This window comes from Gavialis gangeticus, unplaced genomic scaffold (assembly GCF_001723915.1).
Source record: "Gavialis gangeticus isolate Ggan-Ray unplaced genomic scaffold, GavGan_comp1, whole genome shotgun sequence".
In the NCBI taxonomy this organism is placed as follows: domain Eukaryota; kingdom Metazoa; phylum Chordata; order Crocodylia; family Gavialidae; genus Gavialis; species Gavialis gangeticus.
Genome location: NW_017729023.1, coordinates 5,343,287 through 5,357,440, shown reverse-complemented (window position 1 = coordinate 5,357,440; position 14,154 = coordinate 5,343,287). Strand labels below are relative to the sequence as shown.

The window sequence follows — 14,154 nt, the reverse complement described above, 5'->3', positions numbered from 1 at the left end:
TAATGAGGAACTGCTGCTCTTGACTTCGTTCTTGTAAAAGGAATCACCAGATAAAAGTGACACTGCTGTGGGGCGGGGGAGTTTTAGCAAGCAGTACTGCTGGGAGGAAGCATATAGTGAATCTGTTGCTGTGGCTTATAGAGCAGATGCACTCGGATGCCCTTTGGGACTGAATCCCAATTTTCAACTTGAAAATTATGAAGCACCACAGTTGCCTCAAATCTACTCATTTTAAACACAAATTCAGGCTGGTGTACTCTTCCCTCCAGTACAGAAAGAATCAAAAGGCCAGAACAGTATCAGACCTCACAACCCTTCAGGAGACTCACTGCCATTAGCTAGGCATTACAGCTCCTATAAGCTGCTCCTAATTGGGGAATGTATGTCATACATTGGAAAGGATGGCAGTGCTGTAACCACAGCCTTTGAACTGCAAGGGCAGCATGCCATACAGAAAGGCTCCACTCTTCCTGCAGCCTGGTACCCTCTCTGAAGCCTCTGGGGCCCCCTGTTTCATTGTATTTGCAAGAGGGGCCTCTCCAGTGAGTAGGTGACAGGGTTCAGAGGACTGTGTCACTTTCTGGCTATTTTGTGCTGGGATTTTCTCTCTCCCTTCTGCTCTGCACAGCAAAAGAAAGCCCCAAGATACTGAATGACAAGATGGACTGCCATGTTTTTGGCAGCATCACTCCTATTCTGTGATCAGGTTCTTACTGTATATATCGTTTGAGTTCTTGGCCACTGCAGCGCGACCAGTGGTAACGATGAAATGCAGCCTGCACCAAGGGAGCCATGACACTCCCCATTGCTGTTTCATCCCCACATCTGTTCCCTTGCCCATCATGCTCCATTCCCAGCCTGCAACAAAGAACAGATAGAGATTGCACTACACACATAATTCATACACAAAAGGGAGGAGCTGAGGAGGCATTTTATATGGCTATACAGGTGTGTTAGCAAAGGATTTAATTTTTAGCATTGAGAGAGAATGCCTGCTCCTTAATTGGACTTTTCCAGCAACACCAAAATAATTTGGAAAAGGCAGACAGGTCCATAAATCTTGTTTCATTTATGGTTTGCTAATTTTATTTTCAACTAATAAATCAAAATCTATTTAGAGGATGAGGTGGTCTTGTGTTTTTGATACTGTAAAACAGATGCTCTATTAAATAATAGAGGACTACTTGTTCAGCTGTTTGGGAGCCCACAGTTGCATGCATATTTACACAGTCAGACCTTCAATGACTGTCATAAATTCAGCCAGCTAGCTAATGAGGACCTTTTGCTGAAACAGTTGTAGCAGACTCAACGCACCATTGTTTTTTGATGCATGCCAAATCCAACTGTGGGATACACGATATTTCATGGCTTTCCATTTTTAAGTATTAAAAGCCATTATATTATTTTCAAGGGATTCCTATTCTAGTTATTCTTCATTACCTAAATCTCCTGTGCAACACAAAGGAGCAGAATGGAAATATACTGGTTCAGAAATCTGGCATAGCTAGAACCCAAAGAGAATTAAACTATTTGTATGCAAACAAGAAAATAAACCCTAAACTCAATGTTACTCAGGATGTAATAGTCAGACTTACACATGACCAGTTTCATGGGCGACAACAAAAGCTGAAGAAAACCCATCCTCGTGGTTGAGAGTGCAGCTTCTCACAGGATGACACATGCCAGTGACAGGGGCATATCCTGTTGACAGCAATAAAGTTTGAGTTTTTCTGTTTACATTATTAACTAGATGAGCCAACGACAGTTATACTCACATCTTTATCTCTTAGAGATTAACATGTCTCTAAGACTAGTTGACAGACTTTGCCTATGAAAGCTCATGTGTCCCTAAACTAGTTAGTTTCTAAGGTGCTACCCTAACCTGTCCTGCCTCCTGCCCAACTTCTTCAGATTAACATTGATAACTACCTCTGTCTTTTCCTCTGAAGAATACAATGTAAAGCAACAATCAGCTGCCCATTTCCCTGCTACAGGATGAGATTTGGTCAGCTGCAAATGTCTGAGTCTCTAGCAGACTTGGAGAATAGACTGATGAACTTCTTTTGGATGGTAATAAATAGCCTCGGGCTTTGTTTTATTAATATCTGTCTGGGAATCTCATTTTCTCAAAGTCTGTTATTTTCAACATACTAACCATCTCCATTACTTATGATTCAACCACAGTATGAAATCACCTGACAAAACTCCACTACTATACAGCAGTAGAGGTTGGCTCATCAGCACTAAACCAATTAGCCCAGCTCTATCAGAGCTTGGAGAAGCCTTCTTCGAGATAGCTATAGCAACCCACTCCTGAAGTAGCATGGCCTCTCTCATTTTCATGTTCTGGCACTGATATTCCAGGCACGTTCCTCGCCCAGCTCCATGAAGGGCCGGTTTCCTCACTCAGAACTTGAGTTCTGGAGCCACAATTACTTGTTCCACATTGTCAAGAAGATGAGTTCACTGCACTGTGCCAGACTCTATACAGAATATCTAGTGATTGCAGCATGCCAAAACCATCTCAAATCTACCACGTTGGCATCTAGCATGAACAAACCCCTTCCTGAGATCTGCTGCCACCTTCCAAGGTGTTTATCCCATCTTGACACCTTTGCCACTCCCCATACTGTCTCCCAGCATCCGGTTCTAACAGTGAAGTGACAAGGAAGTTTCTTTGATGGATCAATCACTTTTTCACCAGCTGGAAGAGACAGAGGCAAGAAGTCTGCAGACCCAGAAGTGCCTCAGGTAACTGTTACCCAGAAGCCTGGGTTAGAGAGATGATTTGCCACAATCTGTACGCCAATCTGAAGAAACTCAAATCAGTGAAGTGTCAAGAGCCCTGGTATATGTCCTTAAAATCCCAAACACAGGTAACTGCAGTGCCTCTGTGGAAGTGGTTACATACAGATATGAGTTGTGTGTGGCTCTATAATGTTGATGCGTGCTGGCAGGCTTGGCAAGCCTAGAGGCATGTACCCAGGACCAAAGATGTGGGTATACTTTTCACTGCAAGCATATTCCTGAATGCAGTGAATTGTCTTCCTAGGTCTTTGTTGTACTGCTTCACAGACCATTGCTACAGGAAGATAAAGCCATAGCTCTCATCTCCTTGATACCTGTTTTGGCATTTTGCTCCTCAGTGAAAAGCAGGAACAACAAGTACACTAGAAGGAGAAGGAAGTTCATTTGCTTGCCTCTTCATGACCTCCGCAGAGGCCAGTCATGTTCCGGCTCTGAATAAAACCTTTTGTTACAATCTGTTCATCCCACTGTACCACTGACTGGAGCTGAGGAAATGGAAACAACTGCTTGCACTGGATAGAAAAGTGAGAGAGAAGAGATGGCACATTTCCAGGTCCCCTCCTCATGGCTTACATTTAATCAGAAACCACATAGAGTCTGCACATTCTATTTTTTGAAGGTCAAACCAATGCCATGTTCCAATCTTTCTTTATCCCCTTTCTTGGTGTAATGAATAATGTGTGTAATAGCAGATGAAACCAAGGTGCAGACTGCAGAGCCTTGAGGATGGCTAATATGGACTATAAATCTCGGAAACTCCAAGGGGCTTGGGGGTGGGACAGGAAAGCAAGCAGGAGCCAGAAGCTATGGCCCGAATAAGAAGTGAACAGTGTTTGTAACCCCTGCACATGAAGATGAGTCAGATCTACCTAAGGTGCACAGTGGAGCTTAGGATCCTACTGGCTTGATCAGCCAGGGCTGTGGACTGAAGGAGCTGGATTCAAACTGGGAGGCAGCTGCAGGCTTCAGCTGTTTGAGTCCCCAGGACTAAAGGCTTCTTTGGGGGCACCTCTGGCGATGTCAGGAGGGAAATTAAAGTACTAACTGTATATTACTATAGTTGTTGATGTTTTTGTATCTTTTACCTGTTCCCTCCCTTAGGCCTGTTGGTCTGTGATCCCAACCCCTATGATATTCGGTATAAAAATGGGTATTCCCCTGTATGTCATGCCAATTTCTGATGCTATGGGGTTGGCACATTGGCATATATTATTAAAAAAAATATACATATTTCTACTATAAATTGGTTGCATTACCTTGCATACCAGCTGGCCCAAAATCCTGCCTGGTTAGAAATATGGCATGATCATGGTGCTCAGAATGATTAGGGTCCGACTTCTGCTGCTGATATGCCCAACGGCAAACATTTTCCAGGCTTCTTGATGGGTTTCCCCTTTCGATCAAGCTGATGGACTAAACAAACAATGTATTAAAACCCAGAGCTTTGTCCTGTGTGTTCCTTGGAATTGGGAATCTGGCAGCTTAAAACAGTTATTTTGCCTTGGGGAACTGCTCCTTGAGCAACCACCCAATTTTCTCCACCTCATTTCAGGCCAGCCCTTTTCTCTATTGGTAAGGAGATGTGTTCTACTACAGTTTATTAAGGATATCCACCCTCAAGGCCTTTTTCTCTGGTCTACAGTCAACTGCTTACAAAGGGGCTGTGAAAAGCTGCTAGATAATGACATAATTAGGTTATCTAAATTTCTCTTCCTTTGAGGTTACTTCTTATCACTTTTCTTTGCTCCTAGTTTACAGCCCTCTTCCACTTCCTTAGGTGCCTGTTTTCTTTTACATATGGAGTTAACTCCTCACTTCTGAAGAAGCCTATTTTGTGTCTGAAACCTTGTTTATCATCTCTCCCTACTATAGTCATTGGCATTCTTCCATACAAGGATGACAGTCTACCATTACACAAGGAAGTCATCAGTGAATATGAATGTGACTGATGATGGCAACCTGATTGATTGTACGTATAGCAAATAGTTCTAAGAGGAAGGAGTAGATGCTGCCAATGTCAGGTCACCACTCTTTTGTTAGGTCATGGGGCCTCAGCCTGACTGATATGGCCACTCATCCCAGCCTGTCACCCTACAGCTAACCACCCAACCTGGGCAAGGCTCGCCTGTCACTTGAGTTGCTGGTCAGGGTCAGCTGACCCTTCATCTCCACCATATAAGTCGCCACACAGGAAACAGAAAGTGTCTGGATAACAGGGCTCAACCAGAATGTGCTCTGCTTGATTTACTGGCTTCTTGACCCACCTTACTCTTTGACTCCACCCTCTTCCTGATCCCCTGGCTTCCTGATTCAGCCTACTCCTAGACCCTGTTCTCAGATTCACCTCCTGACTTTCTGACCTGGCTTGCCCTGTAATCTGCTTATTCCAACCCCAGTTGGCATCTCGATTTCTGAGTTGCCCAAGACTCAGGCTACCCACAACCTGGTGTGACATCTTTCCCTTTCTTCTATCTATCTCTCATAATCTGCCTTCATAGTAAGGCAAGTTTGCTCAAAATAATTTATGTCTTCCTGTACATCACATTGCCACTTGGGACAATTCAGTGCTTGAGTCTCCCAGGTATTGATATTAATATTGCAATTCTTGACAGCCACTAGTTGGAGGTGATCTAGGCAAAGCTATTCCTATATTCTACTACGGGTATTTCCCATGCTTCTGGGCTTTGCTGGTTGCCCTCACATGTCCCCTCTACCCTACTTCTGCTACAGAGGTTGGGTGTTTTTAAGCCTTCCTCAGAGGCATTGGGTGTTAGCTACAGCCAAAGCTGGGGACTTTGACTAGGGTGTGCCAGTGCTTTTGCTGGGACCAAAGCCAGAGGTTCTTGGCTACACGGCTTTGCCCCTCTGCTCAGGGTCAGACCAATCACCATATTTTGGGTCAAGGAAGGAATTTTACCCCATGGTCAGACTGTATGGACTGTAGGGAGTTTTGCCTTTCTCTGTAGTGGGGTTGTGGCCCTCTACCTGGGATTTCTTGAGCATATATTGACAACATATAAAAGCAAGAGGAGCTGCAGTGGTTCCCCTGCTTTACTTGTGGCAAGTTCAGGTGATAGGTCTGTGTTGTGTCAGGGCTGATGGTTGTCTTACATAGAGTTTACATTATGGTTGAATGGAATGGTTTGGAAAGGGATGATCCTGTTTCAGGCAGGGGTTTGGACTAGATGACCTCTGGAGGTCCCTTTCAGCCCTACTTCTCTATGATTCTCTAGCACAGTGACCATCAGTGAATCGGGAGAATAGCACCTGTTTTGAGAGCCTGTTGTCAGGCATCTTTATGACATGTCCTGTCCAGTGGAGTTGGTGCCATATAAACATGGCTTCAATGCTGGTATTTGCTTGAGCCAAAACATTGGTGTTTGTTTTTCTGCTGTTCCAAATGATATGGTGGATTTTCTGAAGACATAACTGCTTGGTCATCACTCATCAGTGATGTCTCCCTACTATACAGTTGGCCCAATAAAAGGTCTCACCAAAAAACCCAGATCAGAGTGAAGACATTTTACACAGGCTTTGCCCAGGTGTCCAGGCCTACACAGAGAGCAGGACAGCCTGGCATCAGGACCCTTAATCTAATGATGTCCCCCTTCCCAAGATGTCCTCTTCCAACTGCTACTTTGAAATGTCCCCCTTCCCAAGATGCTCTCTCCCAACTGCTACCTTTGTTTAACAGCAGGGTGTTAGGGCAGTTAACTGGCTGGTGTGGGAGGGAACTTTTTAGTACATATCATAAGAAGCATTTATATTATAGGGGCTTTTTCATATGAAACATGTTATATGCAGGACAAACAAACAAAATAATTACTAAATCAGGACATTTGAAATCACACAGCTGGGATCTGCTTACATTATAAGCTGCGCGAAGTGAACACGCCCCTCAGTTAAGACTAAGTGCAGGGACACATTCAGCCTGCAGTAATCTGCAAGAGGAGATGAAATGATAAAAACATACAGGGCAGAGCTTCAATTCGTGCAAAAATAATTCTAGCCTCAAGGAGTCTGTGCTGATTTACACTATATGAGAATCTGGTCCATGGCCAATTCTTGTTACATTACACACACACACACGTATTGTGTGGTCAATGGAAAAGTGATCATATTTAACCATTAAGAAAACACTGAAATGGCCTCTTCTATTACCCAAGTTTAATGTCCTATTTAAAATGGAAGTATGTGATCTCTACTACAGGACAAAGCCAGATGCCTCCTTTAGGCCTGAATAATTTTATAAGCATTTATAGCAACACACTCTGATTGCTTTTTAACAGCAAAATTCAAGTCAACAGTATTATGAGGATTACTTGGGGCAGAGTAGGAGGGGGCCCAATATTTCTTCTGGAAAGGAAATATCTTTCTAATGATCCCTATGGAGAGGTTACACTGGTATATTGCCCTTGTCAATGAAGACAATATCATTTGCTTTTACAGTAACTGGCTGGATTTCCTAAGGGCTTTTGCTGGCAGAGGCTCTGATGGAACAAAGCTTGGCCATGAAGATGTTACAGAGATGCAAGGCATCTGCAAGCCCCTTTCTGCCAGTGGGGTCTTCTGTCAGCTTCGAAATTGGGTGGCATTGGCAAGGTAAAGACACAGACTGTATACCCAGGAGATGCACCAACTAGGATAGGGCTGTCCAAATGGCAGCCTGTGGGCTGTATGTGACATGTGAGAGGTTAAATTGCAGCCCCCAGGCTCCCATCTGGCCACAATCTCTCCTGACGCCTTGGCTGCTTTACTAGCCAGTGTCTTGGCTCAGGCTCATTCTTTCAGCTTTGCATTCTGTATCCGCCCCACAGGGCAGTATAGCACATGGGCATACACTGCAGCGAGTGGCAGGGAGAACACAGGTACAATGTGCAATAGAGCATGTGACCTAGGAGCCCATGACCCTCACTGATGTGGCCTGCCGAGTGAGCAGCCCCTGCTAGTATGACCTGCAGGCCCATGACTGCTTAGAAGTTGGACAGCTCTAAACTAGGAGAATCTTCTACAAAGCTTCCACTGATTGGGTTCCTAGCCTGTTCTCTGCTTGGGGTATGCTACTTCATAGTCACATCTGCCATTTATTGATTACAGGGGATGCAAATGAGAGGCACCCTCCAGGCACCATCTGAAGCAATCAAGTTCAGAATAGATATTGCGAAGCAGCATTTAAATAAAAAGGTTTGGTACCACAGTACAAAGATATACTGCTTAAGGAGACTCCAAATAGTTTGAATACACTTAGCATTGTGGAGACAAAAAATTACCATCATCTTCCAGCTGATCTGTGATAAAATAGTTTGGATGCAGCTCTGTAATCAGTTATGTATCAACATTAAAAAATGCACCTTGCCTGAAGCCTCAGTTAAGAGTACATTCATCAGATTAAGCCTGAACTTCATATTGAACCAGTCTTCTCAGAAAGTTGCCCCAGGCATTACAACTGCTAGTCTCTACAGCTCTGAATCCAGAAGCACTCACAGCTCCTAAACTAATTTACAAGTAAAGGCAATTATGAAAAGTATTACAATGGAGAGTTCAGTCAAACACCTTTTTACCTTTGCATAACCCAACATTATCATTCGCACCAGCACCACATTGATGTGGACACCCAAGGATTCATCATGGTAAATTTCATTCACCTAAGAAAGAAAAATAAGAGATTAAGTAGAAACAACAATGGGATAAAAAGGAATCCTCAAATGAGCACACAAGATAATATAACATGCCTCCACATAAAGCTGTATTCTGCTCAAAGTACAATTCAAGTCTCAGATTATCTGCATGCAATGAGGAATGTGCATTACACTTCCTTTCACAGCAAACCTACAACATAGGGACCTGTTCAAAATCTCTTAATGCTAATATAAAATGCCCTATTGACCTTAATGGGCTTTGGAGCAGGCCCACAGCAAAGGTGGTCCTTGAGGTTCATAAATGCCCCGGACCTACAAACATTTAAACAGATGTTTAATTTTATTCACAGCTGTGGTTCCATTGATGTAAATGAGAATATGCAGGTAAGAAGTACTGGAGGTATAACATTAATTCAGTAGCTATTTTCTGTTTTTGTAATCAAGTAAAATAATTAAAGGTAAAACCATTGTGGTCCTCTGTCAGAAAAACAATTCTCATCACATTTCCCAAAGGCTCTTTTTTCCCAGATGGCTTAGCAGAAGATTGCTCAATTCCTGGCCTACAGGCCAAATGTAGCCCCACCACCATAACTTCTGTCTTGTAGGGCTCCCCATGGAGCTGTGGGAAGCCCCAGAGACCATAGCCATGCATACTGGATTGGGCAAACACAGCCTGACCCCAGCAGTGGCAGGGCATGTGGGGGCAGTGTGGGATCCCAGGAGCCAGAACCTGGTAGGGTGGAGGAGGTGAAGGGCTCCTGGAACCCAATACTGGCCAGGTGAGGCTGGGCAGAGGCAGTACAGGGCCCCTGGGGCCCAGTCCCAGTGTGTGGGGCCCGATCTGGCCTGTGGACCAGCCCCATGCCATTTATCTGGCCCATGGGGCCAAAACTGTGAGCACCACTGGCTTAGAGAACAGGCTGTATATGCTTTATATTACGCAAAAATATGCACCGAAAGGAATTTAGTAAGGTAATAGAAGTAAAACACTCAAAACTTAGGAAATGTTACAATTAAGCTTGCCCATGCATGTTACTCTTTTATACATGTGCATGATGCTACAAGACCAGATTCCATTCCACCTATTAGGTGCCTAAGTGGAGTTAGCCCCCCTAGCTGCAGTCGAATTCCACTATGCTCAAGTCCCTAGAAACCATTAATGTTTATAATTTGGTAACATGCCATCAATTTAGCCTTTCGATTAAAAGTCATAAAAATATACTGTGGAGGAAGACCCATCTGCCTTTTGGATTAATAGTTTTTCAGGGACTCTGAGCAGGGTGGAATAGGTTCACAGGGAAATAAGTCCACTTGGTATGGACAAGCGTACCTTTTAACTGTTGTTCTGTAGCAATACAAGTGAGCTAAATTGCCCCAACTTCGGCCTCAAATAAAACACGGTTAAAGCTATAACCTACAGCAAGCACACCAAGCAAGCGGAGTCTCCATACTTCTCTGGGCAGAGAACTCTGTTCTAAGGGTATATCGACACTACATAGTGCAATGCAACATAATGTTACCGAAGCTAGCTCAGCTACCAAGCACGTAAGTTAGCCTGGGCAAGGCACTGCAATGCTATACTACTTCTGGTACCTGAGCTAATAGAGCTAGCTTGGGTATCAGTAGTTAGCAAAGCAATCTGCAGTGCAGACACCACCTAAACATAGTCACTTTCCTAGACCACATTCATTTTCAGAGTGTTTTTTTCTGTTGTCCAGAGATTCCTTTCCCACCCAGCCCAAATGGAGATTTCAAGCATGGCATCTGGCCACTTGAATTGTTGATGAGTTTCAGAATCTGTTCCTAATTGCTTTGTCTAGCGATTTTCTAATTTCAATTAACTTAAACATTTTGCATTATTGCATTCGATGGAAGCTTGTGTTCCTTTCACTATTTTTAAAGCATGCTTTTAAAAAAAAAAAAGAAACCACAGTCAAATTCTACAGCAGACAAATTAACTGCAGGACATGTTTTTCCTCCCTGTGAAGACCTCAGGATTCAGCTCAGTATTTCTATATTCTAAAGCTACCTGTGAGGGGAAAAGTGTTTTGAGAATGACACAATGTCCTAATTCTTTGGGAGTGTTTGTTTATTGATGTAAGTCAGTCATTTTCAACCTTTTTTCAGACTCAAGGCAACCTCTCATTATACTCAAGGCACATCCTCAGAAAATGCCAGCTCTTACCTTTCATTCATTTTTTGATTAGGGAAAAATAATAGCACAATTCTTCTTTCGCAAAGAACTAAGACAGACCACAACAGTTCAGAATGCACTTGACAATATGTATTCCTATTTAAAATCTCTGGGTTTATCTTGAGAATCATGGGTAGGTGTTTGTACCCCACAGCACCCTTAAAAAAAGATTTTCAGGGCACCCCAGAGTGCTGCAGCACCTGGTTAAAAATCACTGATCAAAACAGTCCCATTGACTTCAAATCAATTGAAATATATGGAAAAAGGGTTTCCATTTCCCTAGACAGCTTTTAAATTCTCCTCTGACAGTTTCAAGTCAATAGCATAGCTAGAGAAGAAATATAGAAGCACTGCACCTCAGCTAGCATGTTAATGATATCCCTGACACACTCAATTGTCCTCTGTCACAACACATTCCATATAAAAAGTCCTTTAACATTGTGAAAAGATGTAACATTTAGGTGCTTTGGAAAGAGTTACTGTGCAGAAATCACTTCTGTTAGCCTAAGCAAGTACCCATCCACAAGTGGATTGCACAAGACCACCCCAGGACCACAGCTCCACTGTGCTGTAGAATTAGAAAGAATAAGCTATTAAATCTTAAATCACCTGACACAGCAATCCATAAAACCAAACAAAGCACTGATGTTTGGCCTCAGAGGACTCCAGTGGGAGCTGCACACATGCACTTTAGCACTGAATGTTGCCTATTTCTTCTAAGAAAATGAACACACTTGCCTTCATGATGAAGGCAAAAAATTCACAATAAATAACCATACAATTCTAACAGGAACATTTTCAGATGTGGAGTGAGTGGAGGAGAACAAGAATAATACAGGTGAGTCAGGAAACAGCCTTCTTCTGGCCTACCCATGTACTTGTGCAAATGGAAGAAGAAAGTCAAGGAAGGACATTCCATAATTGTATAAATTAAGGTCAGAACATTTGTAGGTTGAAAATGAAGGTGCTCATCCTCTTCAAATGAACTAAATTAGTGGTCCTCGACCTGTGTGTCTGATGGGCTAGATGGGCAGTGCCCAATCCCTCCGGTGGGCCAGATCTGGCCAGTGGACCCAATTTGGCTACTGGGGCAGGTGCAGGAGGGCCCCATCTGGCCTCACATGGGCAGTGGGGGAGGCAGCCTTGCCTGATCCAGCCATACCAGGAAAAGGAGCTTGGCCCAACCCTAACCCAGACCCACTGTGGTAGGCGGGGCAGGAAGGGTCATGACCCAGCCCTGATCCAGCCCTGCAGAAGGGACATGGCCTGACCTCAAGGGAGGACAGGGCTGTGGCCCAATCTCACAGTTGGGAGGAGGCATGATCTGTCCCTGAACCAGTTGCACGTTCAGGGATGAGGGAAGCCTATTCCCAGCCTGGCTGGGCAGAGGGAAGGGAGCATGGCCCAGACTGCAGTGTGGAGGAAGAAGGGGGTGTGGGCTGCCCTAAACCAACTTTGCAGAGAGAGAGAGCATGCCCTGGCCCCAACCTGGCTGTGCAGTGGGAAAGGGGCATGGCCCAGCCCCGATCTGGCTGTGCATGGCCGGGGGGTGGGGAAGGGGAGGTCATGGGCAGGCTGCAGCCTAACACATGGGGTTTGGGATTTTAGCAGAGGGAAGGGGTAGCAGTATTAACTGCCACTGCTCCCCTGCTGCCAAATTTCCCAACCCCTGGGGAGCCTTGTGGGCTAGATTCCAAGGCTGTGTGGGCAGCATTTGGCCTGCAAGCCAGAGGTTGAGCACCCCTGAAGTAAATTCCATTATGGGCTAAGTGATGTAAAATAGATGCCAAATGTTCAGAGGGAGGCCAGTATAAGTTTACAGAATGTACAGAATTAAGAAATATTTTTTAGTCGGACTGAACAGACGTTTCTCCTAGAGGTGCAGTGAGGCATTGGTTCAACATTGGATCATTATCGATGTAAAGAAAATTAGCTGTATTGGAAATGAGCCTGATGGGGCGGATAATTTGGACAATAAATGCCTGTGCTACATGCAGCTGCAGTGCAGCACTTAGGCAGCGAGGAGCAGAGCCAGCAGTGTGGAGAGCTGCCTCCAGCTGGTAAGTCTGGTGTGGTGAAAGGGGAAGGGGGAGAGAAAAGGCATGGGGGGCAGATCAATGCCCCTGTGGTGAGGGAGGGAGGGGGAAGGCACTGCTTAGCTGTGGTGGGCATGGGATAGAGCCATGGCTCGTGGGGGGGGGGGCGTGTAGCAGGGCACTAAGGTACCTGCTACTGGAGGTAGTGTTACGAGCTCAGCTGCCAATCACCAGGGCAGTGCAGGTGCGGGTTGCCCTGACAACTGGTCTGGTCAGCTGACCAGAAGGGGGCAGGGCCTGGCCTTTATCAATAGCATAGGCCGAGGCCAGAGGCCAGTCCCCCTCTGGCCACCAAGGAGGTAGGAGCTCGGGAAAACCCTGATGGGGATGTACATGGAAGCAAGCCAGGTTGGCTAGGAATTTATGTTATAGCCCAGGGTTTTGTGCTTATGGTTTTAGTTGTTCTGGCGCGAGAAGCACGGTGTCACCAGAGGATTGGGCGAGGCTGTAGGGGTGGAGGAGGCCTCAGTAGGAGCCCCCCCAGTAAGGTAGGGGGTGCTCCGAGCACCAGGGAGGGTGCTGCAGTGGGTGCGAGAAGTGCGAGTAGGAGCCCAGTGCGGGCTATGCGGGCACATGGAAGAGACCCCAGTGCGGGCTACGCGAGCACAGGGAAGAGGCGCAAGAAGTGCGAGCAAGAGGCCCAGTGGATGGGGGGCGTGAGAAGCCCGAGAGGTGTGAGAAGCGCGAGCAAGAGGCCCAGTGGGCGTGGGAGCGAGAAGCGTGAGGGGCGCGAGAAGCGCGAGCAGGCGTGAGAAGCGCGAGTAAGCAAGTCATGAGGAGCGCGAGTAAGAGCGAGCGTGAGAAGCGTGAGTGAGGGCCCAGTGGGGGTGTGGGCACAAGAAGCACGGGCATCAGAGGCACCGTGCCAGGGAGGGAGAAAGGCAGCCTCCCTTCAATGAACCAAACATCAAAGACGTGGCGGGTGAGCAAGCAAGGGTGCAGGAAACCTGATCTGGCACGGTCGGCGGGGGCATGAGGGAAGGACATGGCCCCCTCAGGCCTCCGGCCTGCCACAGGGCGGCTCTCACTGCTGCTTGCACTCTGGGAGGGCAAGAGGGGAGGGGGCGTGTGCTCCCGGATCTGTGCAGGACAGGGCGGAGTGGGCTGCAGCTGTGGGCTGGAGCCAAAGCTGCCCAGGACTCTTCTCAGTGGGGGCTGGGCCCAGACTGGGCACCGGGAGGGGGCTGCAGCCACCCTAAATTTCGCCACAGCTCCACTCCCAGTGCTGCCACCACCAGCTGCCTGGGGTAACCCTGGCTCTTCCTGGTGCGTGGGTGGATGTGGGGCATTGAGTCAGGCTGCGCTGGGCAGTTGGCAGTGCTGGGAGCGGAGCTGCGGTGAAATCTGAGGTGGCTGCAGCCCTCTCCCAGTGCTGTTGGCACCCACTCTGAGCCCAGCCCCCACTGAGAAGAGCCCC

At 46.2% G+C, this 14,154-nt stretch overlaps 1 protein-coding gene across 1 annotated transcript in view; it reads right to left on the bottom strand.

Annotated features, from left to right (window-relative positions):
* ADAMTS3 (ADAM metallopeptidase with thrombospondin type 1 motif 3) overlaps positions 1–14,154 on the bottom strand; it is a 368,935-nt gene that overhangs the window by 58,860 nt on the left and 295,921 nt on the right. Inside the window, exons 4-7 of the mRNA XM_019516763.1 lie at positions 8,370–8,453; positions 4,065–4,221; positions 1,596–1,701; positions 715–858 (exon numbers count right to left, since the gene is read on the bottom strand). Coding sequence (XP_019372308.1) covers positions 715–858; positions 1,596–1,701; positions 4,065–4,221; positions 8,370–8,453 — 491 coding nt within the window. The remainder of the gene's footprint in view (positions 1–714; positions 859–1,595; positions 1,702–4,064; positions 4,222–8,369; positions 8,454–14,154) is intronic.